At 34.3% G+C, this 24,795-nt stretch overlaps 1 protein-coding gene across 1 annotated transcript in view; it reads right to left on the bottom strand.

The window, feature by feature from the left end:
• The window catches only part of MDGA2 (MAM domain containing glycosylphosphatidylinositol anchor 2), a 1,021,793-nt gene that overhangs the window by 166,302 nt on the left and 830,696 nt on the right, over positions 1-24,795 (bottom strand). Inside the window, exon 9 of the mRNA XM_004454777.4 lies at positions 10,732-11,001. Coding sequence (XP_004454834.2) covers positions 10,732-11,001 — 270 coding nt within the window. The remainder of the gene's footprint in view (positions 1-10,731; positions 11,002-24,795) is intronic.

The raw sequence follows: 24,795 nt of genomic DNA, 5'->3' as shown, positions 1-24,795 counted from the left end.
TGTAATACTTTAGTTTTGATACAATAATAGATTTTTCCACCATTTTTTAATCCTTTTTATTTTTTTGTTAGAGAAGTTGTGGGTTTACAGATCTATCCTGCAAATACAATCCTGCAAATACAAATACAGATCTATCCTGCAAATAAAAATACAAGACCACCACATACCATCCAATTATTAACAACTTGCATTGGTATAGAACCTTTGTTACAACTGAATATAGCACATTTTTATAATTTTATTGTAGTATTAGAAAAACTCAGTATAGCTTAAATATTAAGGTACTGTACAGTACCCTATAATATTAGAAAAATTCAATGTGATTCTTGCTCACATGTCAAGGGGTATGCAGAGCTACAGATTTAACACTGGCCAGATGTAACTTCACCTAAGAATATATTACTTATCTAAACTCTCACATCCATCATTATCTTCACATCCACCATTATCTGTACCCTCACATCTGTACCACCCTCCCAATACCTACCACCTCAAGATTGCCTGGCCCCAGGTGCCAGCATGTTTTAAGATTAACTAAGAAAGCAATTTTTTTTTACTGAAATTTTCCAGATCCTTCTTAGAAATGTCACCTTGATGATTAACTTTCTTTGTCTTAATGAGCATAAAAGCTGTGAGAAAAGCTCTTAATGGGGAATCTGATTTAATATTGGTTACATCTCTGGTCTCCCACTAGCAAATAACGTCACTTTTCCTTCCTAGCCTAGTTCAGTGTGTCTGTCTATTCTGCCACTCCAAGCCAATGAACCCAACTGAGGACCATCTTGGTTCCCTTCAGTACTATTAACTATTGTCCATGATTTAACTTAGGGTTTACTGATTGTGTAGTAAAGAGCTATGATTCTTTTTTAAACTTTTACCCTATTACCACATATACAACCTAACATTTTCCCTTTTAACTACATTAAGGTATATATTTTAGTGCTGTTAATTGCATTCAAAATGTTGTGCCACCATTACCACCATCCATTACCAAAAGTTTTCCATCATTCCAAATAGAAACACTATAATTTTAAGCCTTAACTTCCCATTCCCTACCTCCACTCCATCCTCTGGTAACCTATATTCTACATTCTGACTCGAATATTACTTTTTTTCAATTAATTCATATCAGTGAGATCATAAAATATTTGTCCTTTTGTGTCTGGCTCATATCTTTCAACATGATGTCTTCAAGATTCATCCATGTTGTCACATGTACAGAGTTTCATTCCTTTTTACAGCTAAATAATATTTCATTTTATGTATATACCACGTTTTTTAAGGTAAGAACAATTTTTTTAAGATTTATTATTTATTTATTTCTCTCCCTCCCCCCCCCCCCTCACCCCAGTTGTCTGTTCTCTGTGTCCATTTGCTGTGTCTTCTTTGTCCAATTCTGTTGTTGTCAGCCGCACAGGAATCTGTGTTTCTTTTTGTTGCGTCATCTTGCTATGTCAGCTCTCCGTGTGTGCGGCACCATTCCTGGGCAGGCTGCACTTTCTTTTGTGCTGGGCAGCTCTCTTTACAGGGTGCACTTCTTGCGTGTGGTGCTCTCCTATGCGGGGGACACTCCTTTATCAGCGCTGCTCATGGGCCAGCTCCACACGGGTCAAGCAGGCCCGGGGTTTGAACCGCGGACCTCCCATGTATACCACATTTTGTTTATCCATTCATCAGTTGATGGACACTTGGTGGTTTCCATCTTTCGACAATTGTGAATAATGTTGCTCTAAATATCAGTGTGTAAATATTTGTTTGAATCCCTGCTTTCAATTCTTTAGTGTATATACCTAGTAGTGGGATTGCCAGGCCGTATAGTAACTCTATACTTAACTACTGCTCTGAGTTATCCATTGGAAAAATTATATGATATTATAATGAAGAAAATGAGTGTTTTATTTTCCTAAGACTGCTGCAGCAAAGTATGGTAAACAGAATTGCTTAAAACAAGAGAAATTTATTGTCTCACAGTTCTGGATACTAGAAGTCTGAGATCTGTAGTGGAACATCTTTCTTTTTTTGTCTCTTCCTAGTTTCTAGTGGTTTGCTAGTAATCTTTGGATTTCAATCAATGTGTCAATCACCACATGATGTTTTCCCCTGTGTCAATCTGTCTGTGTGCAACTACAGTATGACCTCATTTTAACTTAGCTAACTCCATCTGTAAGGACCCTATTTCCACATAATGTCACATCCTGAGTTACTGGAGATTAGGACTTCAACATATCATTTTGGAGGACACAATTCAACCCATAACAATGAGTAATGAAGATAATTTGAGAAGTCATTAAACAGCTGTGACAATAACAAAATTTTCAATTCAAATTTTGGTTAAGATATAATATAAAATATAGATTACTATTATATATTTAATAGAAAATATTTATATAAAAATTGTACAAATTTAGGCAACATATTTAAAGTAAATATATTGTTAAAACTTTTACCAATTCATAACACTAACTTCCTGAATTAACATTCACATACTTATTTCTATTTTTTCAGAATCTGTATGAACTCATCTATGTTTTACTGAGCTGAATTGTCCAAAATTCCCTTTAGTACTATCCACAAAAGAATCACTGAGGTGTATAGAAAGAGTTTAAACTTGCAATCAAAAGATACATGGTATTTTATTCTTGGCTTCATAAGCCTCAGTTAGCTTATTTGTCAAAGGAAGCATTTCTTCTGCATACATAGCAGGGTTGTTTGAGATGGAAAGGATTATGTGGAATCACTATGAACATTGTAGAATGCATCCATTAGTAGCTGTTATAACATATTATTCATTTTCTGTAAAAGCTTCTTTCAATATAACTACAATTCATGAACTGGCTGTAATTTTAGGATTCACTAGTCTATCTGTTATCATAAATTAACTTTTAAGAAATATAACAGAATTATGGTTTGGAGAAATATTTGATTGGACATTGAAAATTGTTGACTTTTAGAATTATTACAGGGGATTTTATTAGACTTTTTTTTTATAAGTTCATTTTCAAAGTGAGTTGAAACTGCTGTTACTTCTGATAGTTATGATTTTCAACAACTCTATATCCTCCTCTTTAGACATTTATAATGAGCAAGTATCTAATTGACAACACCAAAATGTGAATGGTCAAATAAAATTTTTTTTCTTGTTTTCTAATAGACTGAATTGTATAGTGATAAGATAGAAAATATGTATTTTGTCCTGTTCCCAGGAACAATTTTTTTTTTGGTGATAAGTTAACAAGGATTCTTTCTTTCATAATCTATATCTTCTAAAAGACCCAACACATGCAGGCCCAAATTGGGGGTTCAACACAAATGGGTTAGATAGAATTTGGGGAAGAACTGAAGAGAAAGAAAAGCTCTTCCTCATCTAAGCAGGCATTTAACATTTTTTTTTTTTTTTTTTTTTTGCTACATGAAATGATATAGACATAGGGAAGTAGTGTCGTATGGAGTTAAGTTTGCTGGCTCTTGGGCCAGCCAACTTGAATTTGAATTCTGGTTCTACAATTTATTCGCTAAAAAAACACAGGAAAACATTTTAATCTCTCTACCCTCTGTATCCTTATTTATGAATTGGGTATAATAATAAAAGTTTCTAGGAATGCAGCTATACCCTCTCATCCAGTTGTCCTTGATATCATACCAGCTGTATGCATTTTAGCACATATAGTCAAGTCATATAGTATGTAGTCAAGAACACAATAAAATTAACTGATCTTTATGATTCATCCTTTAATGATGTATAAAAATATAATAACATTTTATTTTGCGTGTTTTTTATCAACTGAGTTATCCAGTCCAATAATATGCATTTATCTCTCTCTCACACATACATACACACATACATATACATAAATACATTATATAATGTATAAACACCAAACCATATCTATACTAAAGTATGAGACATTTAAGACAGGATGGTGACTTAATAGAGCAGGTTATCTCAAGAGATTATTGTAAATAAGAAACATAATTTGAAACAACAGATTTTTGAAAGTGTTGTCAGTAAAGAAAAGTAAAGCATAACCCAAACACTTCCGGTAAATAGTTAACTTTCTAAGGATTTTTGACAGTAGTTTCAAACAGAACTGGGAAGCTACACTATTTAAGTTGATTTGATCTGGAGTCAAATCTCCTTTGGTAGTTATTTCATCCCCTTTGTTCTTCAAAACTAAGCAATACTAGGATCCTCCAACCCTGTCTTGGGCAATATGACAGTTCTCAGTCATTCTGAAATTCTTTCTGCTCATTGGGTGATAACATGCACTCCCTTTCATAAAAATGTTTCACCCTTGCCTTATTTGATCTGTAGAACCTCTCTAATAATGGTTATGTTTCTGATACATTGATGCAGAACAAGGAGAAAGTAGTAGTTCCAAGATGTCAATGTGAACATTACAACACACCAAAAGAAAAAGACTGGAAACACAATTCTAGCACAAATATATCCATATTAGAGATGAAGGTAGCAGTAACAAATTTTTGCTGGATAAAAACCCATTTGCGGGAAGTGGCTGTAGCTCAATTGGTTGGGCTCCCATCTACCATATGGGAGGCCTGGGATCATGTCCCAGGGCCTCCTTATGAAGGCAAGCTGGCCCTTGCACTGCAGAGAGCTGACGGCCCATGTACCAAGGAGAGCTGGCATAGCAAGATGACACAGCAAAGAGAGACAAGCAGATGCAGAAAAAATGCACAGGGAATGGACACAGAGAAGAGACAGCAAAGAATGGAACAAGCCACAAGGGGGGATACATAAATAAATAAAATAGATCTTAAAAAACAAAACAAAACCTATTTGCCATGGTTATAGGAAGAGATTAGATTATAAATGATTTCTTTAGTGAAACACAGTCTTAGATAATGAAGTTGCTTTCATATACAGGCAGTGTTCGAAAGGTTCTCTTAATGGCAGGAAATGTTGGATCCTGTGGAAGACAGACACTAGGATGATACCCAATGACTCCTACCTCCTGCTTTTCATGCCATTGTGTAATTTCCTCTCCTTGAGTGTTGCAGAAACTGTGACTTGCTTGTAATAAATTCATTATAGCAAAAGCAGTAGGATGTCACTTCAGTGAATGTGGTGTTATATAAGATTCCATCTTAGCAGACTGTAGGTGGACATTCTTCATGCAGGTGGGGCTCTGTGATCTGCAGGCATCTTCTATGATCTGAGACTGGCCTCCAAACACCAGCCAGTAAAATGCTGGGGCCCTCCATAATAGAGCTGCAAGGAAATTAATTTTTCCATGACCTGAATGGGTTGGGAAGTGATTTTTCCTCAACTGAGCTTCCAGATAAGAACACAGCCTGATCAGTGCCTGAATAGAGCACCCAGTTAAGTCATGCCTGGACTCCAGACCCACAGAAATTGTGAGATAATAAATGCATGCTATTTTAAACTGCTAAATGGTGGTAATCTGTTATGCAGGATTAGGTAACTAATACAGTACCCTTGGTTTCATTGTGTTATCTTTAAAGTCTCTTAAGACTCGGTGATTAAACCTCTTCTTTTCTTTTCTGAATTATTCTAAGATTCTAAAGGGTTATGATTCCTGAAAAGGAGGTTCTGACTACCAGTAACTATGTTAAGTATTACAGAGGTAAAACATAGTTCCTGGCATTTCCTTGACAATCTCAGTTTAATAGCATTTTCAATAAAGGCAGCATATATATATATCTATATTAATATACATAAAATAAAAACTGGTCTTTATTGCAGGTGCAGCAATATGATTAAGCTTTCTCCAATGAGATGCAAGGAGAAATGGTATATAAAACTTTAGGGAACAATGCTTAGAACAGGGTTTCTTAACAAGGGGTCTGTGAGCTTGAACTGAAATTCTAAAAAACATTCTTCTGGGGACGTGTTGGTGCAGGTGTGATATATATATTAAATAATACACAGTATAGTGTGGACTTAGTAAGGGGTCCGTGGTTTTCACCTGACTGGCAACAGGGTCCATGGAACAAAAAAAGTTAAGAACCCATGGCTTAGAAGGAGACTGTATGCCTTTCCTTTTGGCTGAAATATGGAAGTACTGGCTGTAACTTAAGCAGCTGTTAGAGCTAAAAGATGTGTCATTTACTGAGAATGGTTTAGCAAGATGGAAAAAAATCCTCAATCCCTAAGGACTTTGTGGAGCAGAGCCATTATATTTCTGAAATGATATATAAAGAACTTCATCTGAGTTCAAAAATTTTCTATTCTTTTTAAGTCATGGTTACTTGGAATATTGATGATACTTTCAGGTAATTGGTGAATCATAAAATAATAATATCGTCACAGCCTGCAACTTTCTATTTGACTGAGGAGCAAAGGTCAACATGCTTCTAGTAGAGGAATACACTAAGGGCTAATATTTCAGAATAAAGTAACCTATTAACAAAGATACAAAGTCCTGAAAATGTATAGTTATTTGGTGGAAGGTAGTATAGATTACTCTGACTGAAGTTTACAGTAATTGGTTGGATTCAGTGAGGGATGATACTATATATTTTCTTTGAGATATTAATAAACAGTTTGAAAAATCATGAATATGAGTTTGAATATGTTTAGATAGACTATGAAAAGTATAATATGAAAAATTATCACTAAGATCATTTTCTAGGAAAATAAAAACAACCATATAGGAAAATGAATTGAAAGGGACTGTCACAATATACCAGGTAAGAAACTATAAGGTTAAACACTGGCAAAAGAGAAAAAAAGTGTTGGCTTATGATGGGTTATATAGAGAACAGTGATTGTCATAACTCTGATTTTGCTCTTATTTTCTTTGGGCTTTAGGGTAATAAATACCCATACTTATATTGTCACATGATTGCACATTTTCCAAGGTGTGCCATAACAAGCGACCAAAACCAGGCTGTCTTAAGACAACGGATTTTTCAAAAAATTTATTTATTACCCTCCACCTTGTTGTTTGTGCTCACTTCTGCTTTCCATGTCTGTCCGTTTTGTGCTCATCTTCTTTTTTGAGGAACCAGGAACAATGGCTTGAGCCACATCCACTTCCACTTGCTCTGTCTCTCATATTGTTTCCTCACTGTATCTCTTCTTTGCGTCATATCATTACACCACCTCCATATGTCATCTTGTTGTGTTAGCTCACTGCGCCAGCCTGTTGGTCAGCTCACTGTCTTGCACAGCTTCTTTAGGAGGCACTGGGAACTGAATTCAGAACCTCCCATGTGGTAGGCAGGCACCCAACTTCTTGAGCCACATCCACTTCCCCAGTAAATGGATTTTTATTCTCTCATAGTTCTGGAGGCTAGAATTCTGAAATCAAGATATCAGAGATGCCACATTCCTTCTGAAGACTCCCGGGGAGAATCCACTCCTTTCCTCTTTCAGGATCTGGGAGATATGGGCATTTTTTAGCTTCTGACCTCAACATTTCAGTTTTTTGTTTCTGTGCTCACACACACTAATTCCATCGCCTTTATCAAAACTCCCTCTCTTATAAAGATGCATATGATTGAATTAGGGTCAATCCAGATAATCCAGGATAAGTACCTCTTCTCAAGATCCTTAACTTAATCACGTTTTTTTGCCATTTAAGATAATACATCCAGGTTTTGGGAATTAGGTCATCCCTTTTTGTGTACCACAATACTGCAATATAATATATTATTCCACTTCAGCTTGAACTACTCTTTTACCCTCCCTGCATTCACTCCTTGTTCTTTTATTTTAATTATTTTAAGCAAGTTTTCTTTCATTCTTTCATTAATTCCTTTGTCCATCCCTCCAGATATACAATCATTTCAGATTTACCGGGTTTCTTTTATGGATCAAACCCTGTGCTGTGATCTAACCTAGCATGTTATTTGGTCATATCTGTCAAATGAATAAATGAATGAAAATACTTAGACATTTTGAAGTTTGTAAGAAATTTCCTTTTACAAAGGGTAAAATTAAGCCATTTTGAACCTGTGATAAAATGAAATCTATGCTCCAGTTGAGTTTTCTGCTATAGTAGTACAGAAGTATTCACATTTACATGCAATTTAGCTCTAATAAAACCAATATGCTGAATTTATTTTAAAACTTGAAAAATTTGAAACTCATGATAAATGATATCTGAATTCCTACCATGGCCACAAACTTACTGAAACCACAGAAAAAATATATTACAACATCACCATAAAAATATCCAAAAAAAAATAGACATTACATATGATGTACTATTACAGTTAGTAATATCTAACATGGATGGTGCACTGCAAACTATGCTGGGCACTGTTGCCAAAATACCTTCCCTTACTCTTTTCTTTTTCCTAGCAGGAAAATATTTTCATACTCTGTCTGGCCTCTCAATAAACACAACCCCATCCCCCACTCCCATGTATATGGTATCTATCTAATACAAAGATGGAGAAAAGATTTTGAGCTTTCTTTGGAGCTAAAATAAGTATAGCTATGAGGGCCACCAGTAGGCAATGTGTATATTTTGATATGTAGTGAGAGTGAGTCCATTACAGAACATTCATGGTGATCCTGAATTTGATAAAATAATTGAAAAAAAATTTAATTTTCTAAATTAATTTGGCCCTCAGGAATTAAACAGAATTTTCTTCAAAGACATATCATGTGGGCAAGCTACATATATATATATGCATATATATATATGCTTCTTTGCATATATTCTATTCCCTGGCTTTCTTTTGTATAGCTTCAAAGATATTGCATTCTGTGGGAAATTCATAAGGAATGATTATTACAATATGTTTAGTAGCAGAACTAAACAGCCTTTCAAAGTTCCTTCCAGACATCTGATTCTATGGACTCATTTGTTTCCTTATATATTTCCCTGGATTAAACTGTATATGGAATTCAATCATTTATATTCTCTTCACCAAAACTATTTTAGATTGAATGTAGACTTCTTGAAACAATGATGCTCACCTAAAGATTGGAAAGTTCAAACAGGGAACAAATTAATGCAAGTTGCTATTTCCTTCCCCTCTATCGGGCAATTTACAACAGGTTTATTCCTTTCTGCAACTATAGAAATCTACTTGCTGCACCCCATGGTCCTGAAATAGGAGAACAGAGCTGAGGGTTTCCTTTGATCTCAGCTTGTATTCTAGTTCAAAAAATAGAATTTGGCTCACATAAATAGAGAGCAAATGAGATCTTGCAGAGACAGCATGGAGTAAACTAGGCTGAAGTTAGAAAACAGCGTGACCAAAAAAAATTAGAAAGTGTATAAGACCCAAAAGGTTGAAAAAAGGGATGTTATTATATTCCTTTGTTATTTTATGGAGCATTTTAATTTTGGGGGCTTAATGAATGAAAGTAAGGTGCTCCATTTGTACCAATGTATGAACAATGATTGCCCTTGACGGCTCAATAGTATATAAACAGGGAATGAAAGTGCATTATGTCATTTAAAATATCCAACTAAATAATAGACTAGGTTTTCTTTTCTTGTAAATATTCCCAACTTAAAAAAATAGCAGCTAGATCATCATGTAAGTAGCATTTACTAGGGTCTCTCAAAATTGTTTTAGAGTTCAAGAATCAAAGTAGAAAAGCCTTAATCTCAACTGAATCTTAGTAAAAGGGACAATGAAACCAAGAGGTAGGAGAGCCAGCAGAGAAAACATCTTCATATTCTTTGCTTGGTCAATTATATTTTATCTACCTAACATTTCATTTCTGGAAGCAAGTCTCAGGGCAATTTATATTAGTGATTTCTTATAGGTAAGAACTTATTACTAAGAATTTATATTTCTAATAACAAGTTTTAATAAAGCTTGAAACATTTTAATCATATTTTACAATTGCTTTCCAGATGATATATAATGCCAAGAATCTTAATTTACTAACATAGGCACTTCAACTATTACAGCTAACTTTACTTCAAATAAAATAACAATGAAAAGGAGATTTTCTTTAATATAGCCCTAAACCTTATCTCAAAAGCAACACAAATTTCCTTCAGCATACAGAGTATGAAAATAATTTAAATAAGTACCTAAGATTTAATAGAGAAGGAATATTTGAAAGATAATGACAAATTATTGATACTTCTTCCCTTGTTCATTATATACCAGATATGATTTGTTTTTGCTTGTTCTAGGTTTTGTTTTTTTTCTAGGAGGCACGAGTAACCAAACCCCAAACCTCCAATATAGGAAGAAGGTGCTCAACTGTTTGAACCACATCCACTCCCCACCTTATTGCTTTCCTTTTTAAGACTGGTTAACCTAAAATATGCTAAAGGAAAAAAAAACAAAAAACAGAGATTCATGGTACTTTAAGAATGAATGAATAAATAAATAAGAAAGGAACAACAAAAAAAGGCAGAACCCTCTTTCTGCTATCCAGAAAACCAGACCATCTGTTCATATGGAATTTTTGACTTGTAGAAGGAAATATATATACATATATATATGCATTTGAGCTAAATAAAGTTAGTTACCACCAGAAACTGTTAATTTATTACTGAAACACTCAAAATAACCAATTTCACCACCAGTTCCTCTTGCATTCAAACACACTTCTGTCTAATTTTGTAAGCACACACATATACTATCTTAACTATTCAAATAAACTTGACTTGAAAATTAATGGGAACCTCTAACTGGAGCAATCAAGTTGCTCATACTGTGCTCCATAGATTTGCAAAATGCTTTCATTCTTATATTGATATAGGTCTAAGATCCCTTGGTCTAAAAATATACAAATAAAAAAATGCAAAATATTTAAAATCCTACCTGTAACGAGAAAGCTGCACCTTCCTGCTCCAGCTTCATTTATGATGCTACAATTATAAACCCCATAATTTTCATTTGAAAGGCTCTTCACGGGATACTCTGTATACTCCTGAGAGTCAAACTGACCGGTCCGTAATAATTTATTCCCCAGGCGCCACTCATAGGTGAGCACCCGTATTGGATAGGCTCTCAGTACCCGGCAGCTCATAGTGATACTTCGGTCCTGTCCTTGCCGGATTTCCAGGAATGTCGGTTCCACAGCAGGAGGATCTGTAGAAAAGAGATGTTAAAACAGATAAACGATGTGCAATGCAGTAAGCCAAAGGCTTTTTTTCTATGTGGAAGCTATTTTTAAGCAACAGGAAAGGAGTTTAAAAGGTGGGTGGAGAACAACTAAGGCTCAGAATTTCAGCTTTGTTTCAGCAATATAATTTCCTGAATGTGGACAGTGGAGGAGCTTCTTTGCTTTAAAAAAGTATTTGCAGGCAAAACTAGCAGAATTGACTTTTTTTTCTTTCAAAATCCTTCCCAGAAAAAAGTTTTTCATCACCGTTTGGTTTAGATTGTCAGCAACCAAATCATGTTCTGGATGTGAAATGCCAAAGAAGAGTTGGGGTTCAAACTAGTGGAGAATTTGTAGCAGACAACGCAATTGGCTCAAGTCTGTGAATTTTAATTATGCCAATGTAAACTTCAATATTTGAGCTCATGGATGCCCATTATTTAATAAAATAGGTAATCACAATCATTTAAATTTATTTTCTAAATTACTTGGTCTGATCCTATTTGGCTGCAAGCCATAATGTTCATGTGTAAACCTTAGGGAAATTTTGCAGATTATACCAAAGGTGGAGGAAAATTTTTCAAACCGCTGCAGTGGCTTGTTTAATTGGCATAATTCTAAGTTTTGTGTTTTGGTTTTTTTCCCGTATAAGTAAAACTTGCTACATTAGGTACCTAACTTTTTTGGTTTTTCATGGGAATTTCCAAAAAGCATTATACACTTCTCTCACTATTTAGAGCACACAAAATATAATCATTTTCTTAATGCCTTCTGATTATCATAATAAATAACAATTACTTAAGAAATAACAATCTTGGGCTCTACTGATGTGATTCATTTGTTTGTGGTCACTGTGTGTATCAATCAGGATTGCACTGTGCAAAATAACCTCATTCTTGACTAAATGTGCATGGCACCCTCTTGAGTTGTGCTGTATAAAACCTGTACAACTCTACCCTGTGGACCTTGCTTCAAAATATTAGGTTGGTGCAAAAGGAATTGCGGTTTTGGACCATCAATTTTAAATCATCATAAATAGGCTCAATTACATCTTTATTAACCAAAATAAGATCCATTACAATCAACATAGTTTTGCCAATGAGAAATACATTTGTTTATTCCTGTAGCATAAAAACCCATGCTTCAGGATTCTACGAACTCTTGGAAAGCATTTTCTGCATCCTGCTGGTCGTGGAAGCGTTTTCCTACAAAAAGTTGTTGAGATGCCTGAAGAAGTGGTCTTAGGTTGGCAAGAGGTCAGGTGAATATGGTGATGAGGCAAAACTTTGTAGCCCAATTCTTCAAACTTTTGAAGCATTGATTGTGCAACGTACAGTTGGACATTGACATGAATAAGAATTGGGCCCTTTTTGTTGACCAATGCCAGCTTGCAGGTGTTGCAATTTTTGGTGCATTTCATCAATTTGCTGAGCTTACTTCTCAGATGTAATTGTTTCACTGGGATCAGACTGGCAGCAGACCACCAAATAGTGACCATGACTTTTTTTTTGGTGCAAATTTGGCTTTGGGAAGTGCTTTGGAGCTTCTTCTTAGCCCAACTACTGAGCTGTTTATTGCCAGTTGTCACATAAAATCCACTTTTTGTTGCTCGTCACAATCAGATCTAGAAATGGCTCATTGTTGTAGGGAGAATAAGAGAAGATGACACTTCAAAACGATGATTTTTAAAATTTTTGGTCAGCTCATGAGGCACCCACTTATCAAGCTTTTTTTCACCTTTCCAATTTGCTTCAAATGCTGAATGACTGTAGAATGGTCAATGTTGAGTTCTTTGGCAACTCCTTGGGTAGCTGTAAGAGGATCATCTTTGTTGATTGCCCTCAATTGGTTGTTGTATGTGCTTAGAAAGAAGATATATAATCTGCTGATTTGGGGTGTGATGTGAATTTCTTTGTCAAGTCTGATAATTGAGTTGTCCAAATCATCTATAGTTTTGCAGATATTTTCCTACTTATTCTAGTTGCATCAATTTGGGAAAGTATTTTAAATCTTCTAACAAGGTAGTACCTTTTTAGAAAGAAATTATTCTTGTAGTTCTGTTCCTTTTTACTTTATATATCTTGAGGCTAAGCTATTAGTATATACAAATTTTAAATTGTTACATGTCACTGATTACTTTCATTGCTATGAAATAATATCTTTTATCTTTATTATTTATGTCTATTTTGTCTGATATTAATTAAAATTAATTTAACATAATAAATTAATCAATATTAATTCATATTAGTTGGAATTAACTTTTTTCCATCATTTTATTCATGTTTTCAGTAATCTTATATTTCATATGCTTCTTTTTACATGCTTTTCTGTTTTTGAATAATATCTGGCAATCTTTTTATTTTACTCAGAATGCTTAGCACTTTATTCATTTACTTTTACTGTGACTGGTGATATAGTTGGGTCCAAATATACCTTCTTATTTTGTGCTTTCTATTTGTTTTGTGTTCTTTTTGTCTTTGATTGCCTTCCTTATATTGATGGATAACTTCATTGTTCAAATTATTTTCCTACTAATAGTTGGCATGTTAACTACTCTGTTCCTGTTATTTTATTGATAACCCTAAAGTTGCAAAATGCCTACTTACATTATCAAAAAATGAAAATCAATATCTTTATCATTCTACTGGACAAAACAAAAATTGTAGGATTCTTTGCTCTTTTACTCCCATTCTGACTTATGTTACTGATCATGAGTTTTCATTCTGTTTTTTTTTAAATCCATTATAACTGCCCTATGCTTTTCAGATTTACCCAAACTGCTTATTTGCTTTTCATTCTTTCTTTCATTATAGACCATCTGTCTGTGATCTTTTTCCTTTTGTCTAAAGTATTTCATTTAGAATTATCTTTAGTGAACTCTCTGATATTGGCTTGCTAAATATATATATATATATTTTTTTACCTCATTCTTAAAAGATATTTTCCTTGGATGTAGAATTACAGGTTGGAAGTTGTTTTCTTTTAGCACATTAAGATATTACTCCACAATCTTATGACTGGCATGTGAGCTATAAGTCTCACATTTTGAAGTAAATGTCTTATTTTCCTCCAGCTAATTTTAAAAGTTCTTTGTCTTTGATCTTCTAGAGCTTCAATATAATGTCCGCAGGTCTGGATTTCTTTTTTCCAATATATTTGGTATTTGTTTGGCTTTTTAAATGTATTGATTTAAGGTTGGTGTCTTTCACCTGGGAAATTTTTTAAAAATTCACTGATATTAGATATGCAGATAAAAGCTTCATTCCTTTATTAATACCCACACTTCTTGAACTGTTTCATTCTGTTTTCCATGTCTCTTTCCCTCTCTTAGAAATTTTCCATTTCTTGTCTTTTCTTTACTTCTTTATATATAAATTCTTGTGAGCTAATTAAGTTTGTTAACTCTTTTGTCAACTCTGTTTATTCTGCTAAACTGACCCATTGAGTCTTTAATTCCAACAAGGCAGTTTTCCTCTATAAATGTTCAATATAGATCTTTTGTAAATCTTCGATGTCAATTTTTTATGCTTTCTTATTATCCGAAGATGTAGTCAAGCTTGTCTTTTATTTCTTTAAGCTTAAGCAATATAATTGTTCGATATCATCTGGTTATTTCAGTTGAAATTTTGAGGATATTTTTCTGGGGATTTTCTCTCAGGGTACTTTGTTTCTGTGTATTCTTGGTTAAATTTGATTGTGTGCTGCTTGCTGTCCTTTAAAAAATATTTATGGGAATACTTTTATGCCTATGTACATGGTACCTTCCTCCTGAGAGGATTTGCATTGACAGGCAACTATGGGCACCACCATTAGGATCATGTTAATTTAATTTCATGACTTGAGGGTTTTTTTTCTTTTCCCAAACATTCAGGTGATATAAATTTGAGTTGAAAATCCACATAAAGGCAGCTATGATTAAAACTTTCAAGCTTGAGTTATGTCATCCTCTCCACTCTACTCAGGTCAAAGGCAAGTTTCTTTGTACACTCCAGGGGATGGAAATGTGTAGATTGGGTTTATTCTGATTGACTCTTACAATGTTAATATAGACATATGGTTCCAACTTCTTGTGAGAGGATCTATCAATTGATCTCTCTCCCTCTGCTCACACACTGGGTTTAGAATCCTCCATCCTTTGCCCAGGGAGGCCATTAAAACTGAAGCTCAAATTTGCCCTTGTTAGCAAATGCTCTCAGGGCAAAATGGCCTCATTTCACTGCTTTCCTAAAGACTCAGCTTCATATATCTTTATAAATCTTTTAATTATTTTAATAAGATGTAAATAATATTGTCCAGGATTTTCCCAGTATTTTAAGCAGTTTCCATTTCAAAGGTTTTGCTGAATATTTTGCCTCTCATATGTCCAGAAACAGAGGTCTCGGATATCCTTGTGGACATACGAATCTAGAGCTCAGAACAGAAGGATCTCTGCAGAAAACAGTTTCATTGAGATAGCTAAGAGTGAATATAAACCAGGAAAAAATAAAATGCTTAATATGTACTTACTTGAATATAATCACTTATAGAACTGGATTAAAATAGAAGTTCTTTAAGGAGAATAAACATTAATAATCAGAAAGATATAGAAATCCAGAGACTTGTATTACAAAAATTAAAAAGTTTGCATTTTCAAAGTACATGAAGTGATCGAAAGTGCCAAATGCCAGCAAGAAACCAGTTATGATTAAAAAAAAACACCTATTTTTTTGACAAAAAAAAATAGATGGCTAAAAATATAAATTAGGGATGACAACTAGTTGTTCAAGAATACTGAGTATGACTAGAAAGAGACAGTATTTTCTGTTGGTTCTATCCTCAGAATATTTCAGGAGCTTATGCATTTCTTTCCATCCTCACTACTACTACCATTACCTTGCACATGGACTACTAAAAAGTTTCCTGCAATAGTCTTCTGTTTCCTCTTTTGACCATATCCATTCTTCTGACAGTAGCCAGAATATTCTTTTAAAAGAGTTTATTGTATTCCCTATTAAAAATATTTGTTGAGCAGAGCAGTTATAGTTCAGTGGTTGAGCACCTGCTTTGCGTGTATGAGGTCCTGGGTTCTATATATGAGCCATGTGTGTGTGTGTATATATATATATATATATATATATATATATATATATATATATGTCATGTATGAATGAATGATGCAAAGGAGTAAAGATGTTCATAATATTTCTGACATTCTTCCCATTAAAACCAGAGGTCTATGCCTCCCATCAAGACCTGGGGTCTGTGTCCCAGCTGTTAAACTTGGATGGGCTCTGTGATTACTTTGACCAAAAGGAAATAGCAGTATTGACGCTGTGCCAATTTCTAGCTGGCAGTTTCGTATCTTTTGGAATATCCACTCTGGGATCCCTGAAGCACACTGTAACAAGTCGAACTACCCTGCTGGAGATACCATGTGAAAAAGCCCTGAGATCACATGAAGAAGAATGGGGCACAGTTAAGTGTAGCCTTCCAGCCACCTCCAACATGGTTCCAGATATGTGAAGCCATCTTGAATGATCCAGACCAGCAAGCTGCTTTATTCCACCAAGTGAACCAGATAACACAATGGTCCACATGAAGTAGAAGAATTGCTCAAACAAGCAGTGATCATTAGCAATAACTAAGTGTGATTCTTTTCAGCTTCTAAGTTTTGGAGTAGTTTGTGTGATACATCAGCAGATAACTCAAGCAAATATTTTTTTATCCTTCAAAATCTAGCAGTTTGATAACTGTGGAGATTGGATATGGTGAGGCAAGAGGATAAGGGAAACAGGCAAGTGAGAGAGCACTGTTTAAAGGACAGGCCATGGAATTCAAAGTGGTTATTGAAGGAAACAAATTCAAAGGAAATTAATGGAAAAGGCTGTCAAAGGGTTGAATAACTAGAACAACCTGATAACCTGAAGAGCAAGTACTTTGAGAGCAGGAGAGTCAGGAAGCCAGAAAGTTGTTTTCAATGAACAGGAATTTTTTGGAGTTTAATATGTCAGAGGTAGAGTAATTTGGAATGATAATAAAATCATATAAGACCATTGAAATTAAATGTTGATGTGGAGTAAAGATTAAAGATATTGGAGTCAAGTGCAAATGTATGCCCAGACAATGCAGAATTTTGTCTAAAAGCAGAGTATTTAGCAAATGAGAGCTTAAGAATTTCTCCTATAAATAAAATCTAAATTTTTATTTTCATATTTGTTTATATCTGTTTCTAAATATCTAAATATTTAGTAGTCTAAATATCTCATCCATTCACTTACTATTTGTTAGTTGAAATCCAAATAAATATTATTATATACAATAAATTGTTAATTTTTCCAAATTTAGGTGTGTATACATTTACCCTGAAGTTATATTTGTATTTGTCAACAAAAATACAACTGTTTGCAACTGCCTGTTATTCTGCTTATGGAGTTCTCTTTAAATGTCAAAGATAGTAAAAGTAACTAATTATACCTGAAATATCTTAAAATACATATTTACATTTTGTATGAATGATTATCAATGAAAGTTCTTTGCCTGTATTCTGAGCTATTGATTATTAAAGACAGTAAATTTTCCTAGGCCCTCTTTATATATGAATGTGTAATTCTTCCATACCTACAAAACTTGACCCACTCAATTATTAATGGCCTATAAAGTCACCTCATGGTTTTGGATTAGAACCCTTCCAACAGTGTGTTTCTGTAATGTTTATTAAAGTCTGAGTTAAAAAAGCATCGCTAAATTAAAGCAATCCTTTCTTCTATTGAAAAGACTAAGATGGAGTTGAAGAAGGACAACCACCACACCATGGAGCCTAGAGTGCCTACAACTGAAAGCAGGAGGATTGCATCCAGTATCCATGTGGAATCTGAGACTCCTCCTGACGTAGAGGTGTAACGGACACAACCAATCCAAGGCCCACAGAGAAAAGGTGGCATTGGAGTGGGAAAAGTGGACATGGTGGCTGATAGATATGGGGAGTGGCAGGAAGAGATGAGATGTGGAGGCGCCTTTGGGACTTGGAGTTGCCCTGGATGGTGCTTCAGGGGCAATCACCAGACATTGTAAATCCTCCCAGGGCCCTCCCTGGATGGAATGTGGGAGAGTATGGGCCATGATGTGGATCACTGACCATGAGGTGCAGAGATGCCCAGAGATGTACTTGCCGGGTGCAATGGATGTGTCATGATGAGGGGAGTGAGTGTTGCTGGCGGGGAGTGGTGGGGTGGGGATGGTGGGGCTGAATGGGACCTCATATATATATATATATTTTTTTTTTTAATGTAACATTTTTACAAAATCAATTAAAAAGAAAAAAATTAAAAAAAAAAGAAAAGACTACTGAAAATACTTGGATTCTACTGTGATCCCTTAATCTCAAAAAAAGCTGGAGAATGTGAAACTGAGTGTACTCATTAGAGTCCAATCAGTTCTGCCTATGGAAAACTTCTGCTCTGTTATAATATTCACTTTAAGCTACTGGCCATTAATGAGCACAGCATTTCATTTTGTGAAATACCCAGTTAGAAACACAGACCTTTTTGGTTATGATTAAATAGGATAGTGTTAATACATTGAATATGATGAAAGAAAGTCTTTGGTGTCAAAATGGTAGAGTTCACTATTCTCATAGATTCAGGGTTTTTCATGGTTTAAAAGTTATTCCTTGTAATTTACATTGAAATATTCAATTTTAAGAAAATGAAATAAATGAAAATATCAAAATATTTAAATAAATGAAAATAAATATGTAAATAGTTAAATAATGAAATATTCATCTAGATATAAAACACAAAGTAGATTGCTGAAGAGAAATAAGCAGATGTCTAAGTTTTGTTCAATTAAGCAAAACAATTATAAAACATACCATTATACCAAATATTCATTTATATTTCAAATTTTTGTTTCAGAATCCTATTTGTCAAACTATCTCCCTGCATATTTACTGAACAATGATGACAAAAAAGATAGCAATATTTTCTGATATCAAATATTTACTAAATACTAGGTGCAACAGTTAATCTCATATGTCAACTTGGCAAGGTCATTTTGTCAAGCAAGCACTGACCTGCTTGTTATTGTGAGGGTATTTTGTGGATTTAAATCATTAACCAATTGATTGTATCTATGCAGGATTTTACCTCTCCAATCAATAAAGGAGATTGCCTTTGCCTTCAGCAATGAGAGAAGTCTCATCCAATAATTTGAAGGTATTAAAGGAAAAATTGATGATTTCAGCCATCAAAAGAAGAATTTCTATCTCTGCTTCAGTTGGCCGCTTCAGTCCACAATACATATTCTTCTCTCTCTTCCATCCTTAGTTATCCTTTTATTAAACCTTGCTAGTGTATTCTTTACATTCTTCTCATTGTCACTGAATGCACCCAACATATAACATTTTTCCTGTGTATAAGCCCTTGAGAAGGATCATTCTTCACCTTTTCTATTGCTTTCCTCAAGAGAATTAGCCCAACTGTTTCCCTATCCCATTCCTACCCCGAATTTTGGTATATAAAATTCTCTGAGTTGTTACAAATACATATGATAAAAGTGGTGTTAGAAGAAAAATATTGAATAAGAATAAACACTTTTGTAAAGATTATTTTCCTGAAGTAGATGGATTATTATTCTATTATTATTCTGTTATAAACTTATTATTATTCTAGCAATGGAAGAACTTGTATCACTGATATAAAGGCAGTGGCCACCAAAGGTTCTGAGGGGAGGGAGAGGGGAGAATAGGTGTAACATGGGGTACTTCAGGGACATTGGAATTGTCCTGCATGACATTGCAATGATGGATACAGGCCACTATACATTTTGTCTAAACCTATAAAATTGTGTAGAGCAAAGTGTAAACTATAATGTAAATTATAGTCCATGATTAGTAGTTATGCTTCAATATGTGCTCATCAGTTGTAACAAATGTACCACACTAATGAAGGATGTTGTTAATGTGGGAAAGTATAGGAGAGGAAGGGGGTGTGATATATAGGAATCCCCTATATTTTTAAAGTACCATTTATGTAATCTAAACTATTCTAAAAATAAAACTAAAAATTAATAAAAGATATAGCACTTTTAATTAAAAAGAAAAAACAGGAAGGTATTTCTACTATAATATCATTCTCTAAAAGTGGGCACAAGCTTAATTAGACTAAAATAGTTTATCCAATTAAAAATTCTTTGAACTTTTTCAAATATTAGATAATGAAATCACAGGACAGAACATTTACAAAAGCTGTTTCTAATTCAAAACTATTCACATATAAATCTATATTTTAAATATTAGATGATTACTTTGAAATGTTTTTATTGCTTAATATTCTAAATCTTTAATGTGAAGGAATTCCTGGAAACATAGATTTATTAATTATTTCAAAGTGAAAGGTAAGTTTTAAAAAAGTAATATACATATTTATCTTGGCTAACTTTTTAAATTTTACTTTTAAAAGATTTTATTTTTAGAGTAATGTAAAAAAGAAAAATTATGCGGAACGTATGGAGAGTTGCCATATACCTGTCCCCACTCCTAGCCTCCTGTGCATAATTTTTCCTTTTATTAACATCTTGCATTAGTGTGGTACATTGGTACAATTAATGGACCAATACTGAATCATTATTATTAACTAAAATCCATAGTTTACATTAGGATTCACTCTTTTTGTTGTACATTTCTATGGGCTTTTGCAAATGCATAATACCATGTATCCCCCATTACAGTATCATACCGAACAGTACCACTGCCTTAAAAATGCCTTATGCTGCATGTATTCATCCTCCCCTTCACTAAGTTATTATTGTCTCTATAGTTTTCTTTTTTCAGAATCTTATTTATTTGAAATCATATGTAGGTTTTTCAGAGTGACTTCACTTAGCATCTTTGTTGCTTGAGGAAATTATGAATAAAGCTTCTATAAACATTTGTGTGCAGGTTTTTATATTGACATAAGTTTTTAACTCATTTGGGTAAATACTAGGATGCTGGATTAATACGGTAAGTCTAGGCACAGTTTTGTAAGACACTGCCAGACTGTCTTCCAAAGTGGCTTCCATTTTACATTCTCACCAGCAAAGAATATAAATATAAATAAACTACATTACAACATGCTGTTAAGCCTAACTAATCACTTTTTAGAAAGATTTTTTCAATTTAGGAAGTACTGGATTGATTTACATTCTGATGCAAACTTCTTATCCTATTGTGTGACTTGTACAAATAGTTTGCCGACTAGTTCCCTGTGTGACAGTGACCTGCACTCTAAGCTTGAGTCAGAAAATTGTTTAATATTTATTGAACATGGCAGGAAGCTCTGTATGGGAAACAAAACTTTTATGACAGATCTCAACTGATCTAGACTCAAAATCTGAATGGGGATTAAAAATATATGCCCTCAAAAGTATAAAAATTAGGCAGTTTATACTAGAAGGCAAAAGGATGTTTCAGTTAAAGATATATCTACCATGTTTAAAATAAAACAAAGCAAACCCAAATAGTGCAGTTATATCAACAATTTAATACAAGTTGTCCAGAACAAGCATATGGTTTTAGTTATTAATGGAAGTGTGGAGATTAAAGTATAGGCTACATCCTGAGACAAGAGTGAAAAAATTGAAAGCTATCAAGCAAGAGAATGATATGAAAGCATTGTTTTGGGAAAAATAATTGTTGGTTTCATTTGAGTGGGAAATCCATGAAGGTGGTTAAGTACAATTATACAACACATTTTATTAATGAAATGGGCCCTAAAATCTACTTTGATTTCTTATAAGAGCCTCTTAAAGTTTAATTGTATGCCCAAATAATTCAACACACTGGTGGCAGAGCTAAGATAATGACATAAAGACTTATATGGGGGCAGCGGACTTGGCCCAGTGGTTAGGGCATCTGTCTACCACATGGGAGGTATGCGGTTCAAACCCCGGGCTTCCTTGACCTGTGTGCAGCTGGCCCACGTGCAGTGCTGATGCGTGCAAGGAGTGCTGTGCCACGCAGGGGTGTCCCCCGCATAGGGGAGCCCCATGCGCAAGGAGTGCACCCCGTAAGGAGAGCCACCCAGCACGAAAGAAAGTGCAGCCTGCCCAGGAATGGTGCCGCACACACGGAAAGCTGACGCAGCAAGATGATGCAACAAAAAGAAACACAGATTCCCGTGCTGCTGGCAACAACAGAAGCGGACAAAAAAGAAGATGGAGCAAATAGATGCAAAGAACAGACAACCGGAGTGGGGGGGAGGGGAGGGAGAGAAATAAATAAAAATAAATAAATCTTTTAAAAAACAGACATATGGAATTTTGGAAATTGGCTTGTAGGAACAAAACAGTATTTGAGATGAAATTCTTAAAAAAAGAAAGCAACTAGAAGAACTTAAGTATTCAAAATCTCTGAACTTTGTATTAATCAATGCAAAAATAAATTTCAGAAGCATATTAAGCAATAAGGGTAATTTTAATAAAAATTGCTCTTTTAATTAATGAGTGAATCAGGAAGTACAATTAAGTAGAACAACCTTCTTAGAAAATGAAAATGTAATATTCATAACTTAATGGCATTCATGCTTGACTTATAACTCTCAGAAGAATTAGATAAAAAAATGGTAAATTTGAAAATAACTTTTTAATTTTGCCTGTAGACTATGATGCCATGTAGTTCTATCCTTGTGGTTTAGAAAATTGATAAAACTGTACAATTACAGTTTCATGGTTAGCTTTTATTTGAAAAAAAATGATAATGGAATGCAATTATTTCTTCAACTCTTAGAATAGGCTTCAGGACTGAAAATAAGATTGTTGAATTTTGTGGTGGCTCAGATAGGTTATATGAACATTTCAAAATACATATTTAAGAAACAGATTTATGGATCTGACTCTAGATTTCTCTAGGAAAAGCAACAACTGTTTGGGATATTTGGAAAAATAGATGAGGCATTGAGAACAGGAAACTGAAGAAAGCAGAAGGCAGAATAGAACAGGTTTCCCGCAAGCAAACTTTGGTAAAGACAAAGTAGAGGAAAAGTTAATACACTTAATAGAATTTAACATGTGCATTTTCAAGGGAAAAGTATATAGTACAGATAAGAGAGGCTGCCATTTTAACAAGAAATTCTGACGGTCAGAGATAAGACTGTAATTCTCTGAGCATTTTGGAGGAGAGAAGGGATGAAGAGTAGATTGAGAATTACCAATATAATATTTTTATGGATACTGAATAAAGATTACCTCAAAGATTTTTCCTCTACCAACAGAAAATAGCCATTTAATTTGTTACCTCTGGAAACAATGGTACCAGTTTCTATAATGACAGAATTACAAATCAGAAAGTAAATAAAAGCATCTTAATAACAGGTGAGAGGCCCAGGCAGAAAATTCCTCTTATGTGTATTAGTTGCAATAAATGAAAACAAATTAAAAAATAATTTTTATATACACACACACACACACACACACACAGAAGGCTGGTTCCAAAAAGTGCTAGTATATAAATTAATGCCACTAATATAGAATACTGAATTTATTTTCTTTTTCTTATTGCTTTGTTTAATCACTATAAAAGATCTTCCATAAGTTCACTCATTTCTTCAGTTGATTAATAAATTGTTTTCTCATATTTTGTTCAAAAAATTCTACTAGAATTGGTTTTCAGGAACATAGTTTCACACTTAGGAAGAAACTATATTTTTCTTTCCATTGACTTTGACGATATTACTAATTAAGATGTGTCCAAACTGATTTAAGATGGGTCTGAATCCAATAAAAGTGAAGTCCTTATAAGCAAAGGAAAATTGGACATCGAAAGAGAAGTCATGGGAAGCAGCCAGAAGCTGGAAGTCAACAAAGCATGGAAGAGAAAGGAGAAGATACCACCACGTGCACTGCCATGTGACACAAAGGCAAATGAATCCTAAAGGTTGTTGGCCAGCCAGAAGATACTGACCCTGGGAGGGAAGCAAGCCCTTTAGCCTCGGAAAGCATGAGCCAATAAATTCCTGTTTTAAGCCAACCCATTGTATGGTATTTATTTTAGCAGGTAGTAAACTAAAACACTCATCTTCTCTTCAAAATTGCATGTGCCATTTCTGAATTTAATGTATAGATAATTGGAGATTGACTGTATTTTAATAAATTTAGGCCTTAGACTATATACATACTACTGCATTATATCTTTCAGACTTTATGATTCCCTTTGAATTTAGGATGGGAATCAAGAGAAATTTTTATATCTCCAAATTATGTTACTAAGGACAGGGAAATTTTTTGTTATAAAAGCTTTTGTTTTATAAAACAGATGTAGAATATAAAGCTGAGCATGAACATATGTTGTATTTATCATTAAGCTCTAAAAGAGTTCAAATTAACTCCTAGAAGTCTTATATTTGAAAAAAGTATATTTTAAAATTCTTCCCTCAGAAATCCCTATTTTGGTTTATTTTTAACAAGTTGGTCTAGAGTCCAGGACTCTCACTATTTTCTTGAAGGATGTCAGAGGTTTCTTTGAAAATGCTGAATGAATGGGGTTGAAATGAGAACAAGCTAAATTTCCAATAGTTCCTTCCTTTCACAAGGACAGACAAATATTAAAAAATAATTCAGGGAAGTGGACGTGGCTCTACTGATAGAGCATCCATCTACTGTATGGAGGATCCAGGGTTCAATGCCCAGTGCCTCCTGACCCGTGTGGTAAGCTGGCCCACGCACAGTGCTGTTGTGTGCAAGGAGTGCTGTACCATGCAGGAGCACCCCCACATAGGGGTGCCCCACATGCATGGAGTGCTTCTCACAAGGAGAGCCACCCTGCATTA

Source organism: Dasypus novemcinctus, chromosome 3 (genome assembly GCF_030445035.2).
Source record: "Dasypus novemcinctus isolate mDasNov1 chromosome 3, mDasNov1.1.hap2, whole genome shotgun sequence".
NCBI lineage: Eukaryota > Metazoa > Chordata > Mammalia > Cingulata > Dasypodidae > Dasypus > Dasypus novemcinctus.
This window is presented reverse-complemented; position numbering and strand designations above follow the sequence as displayed.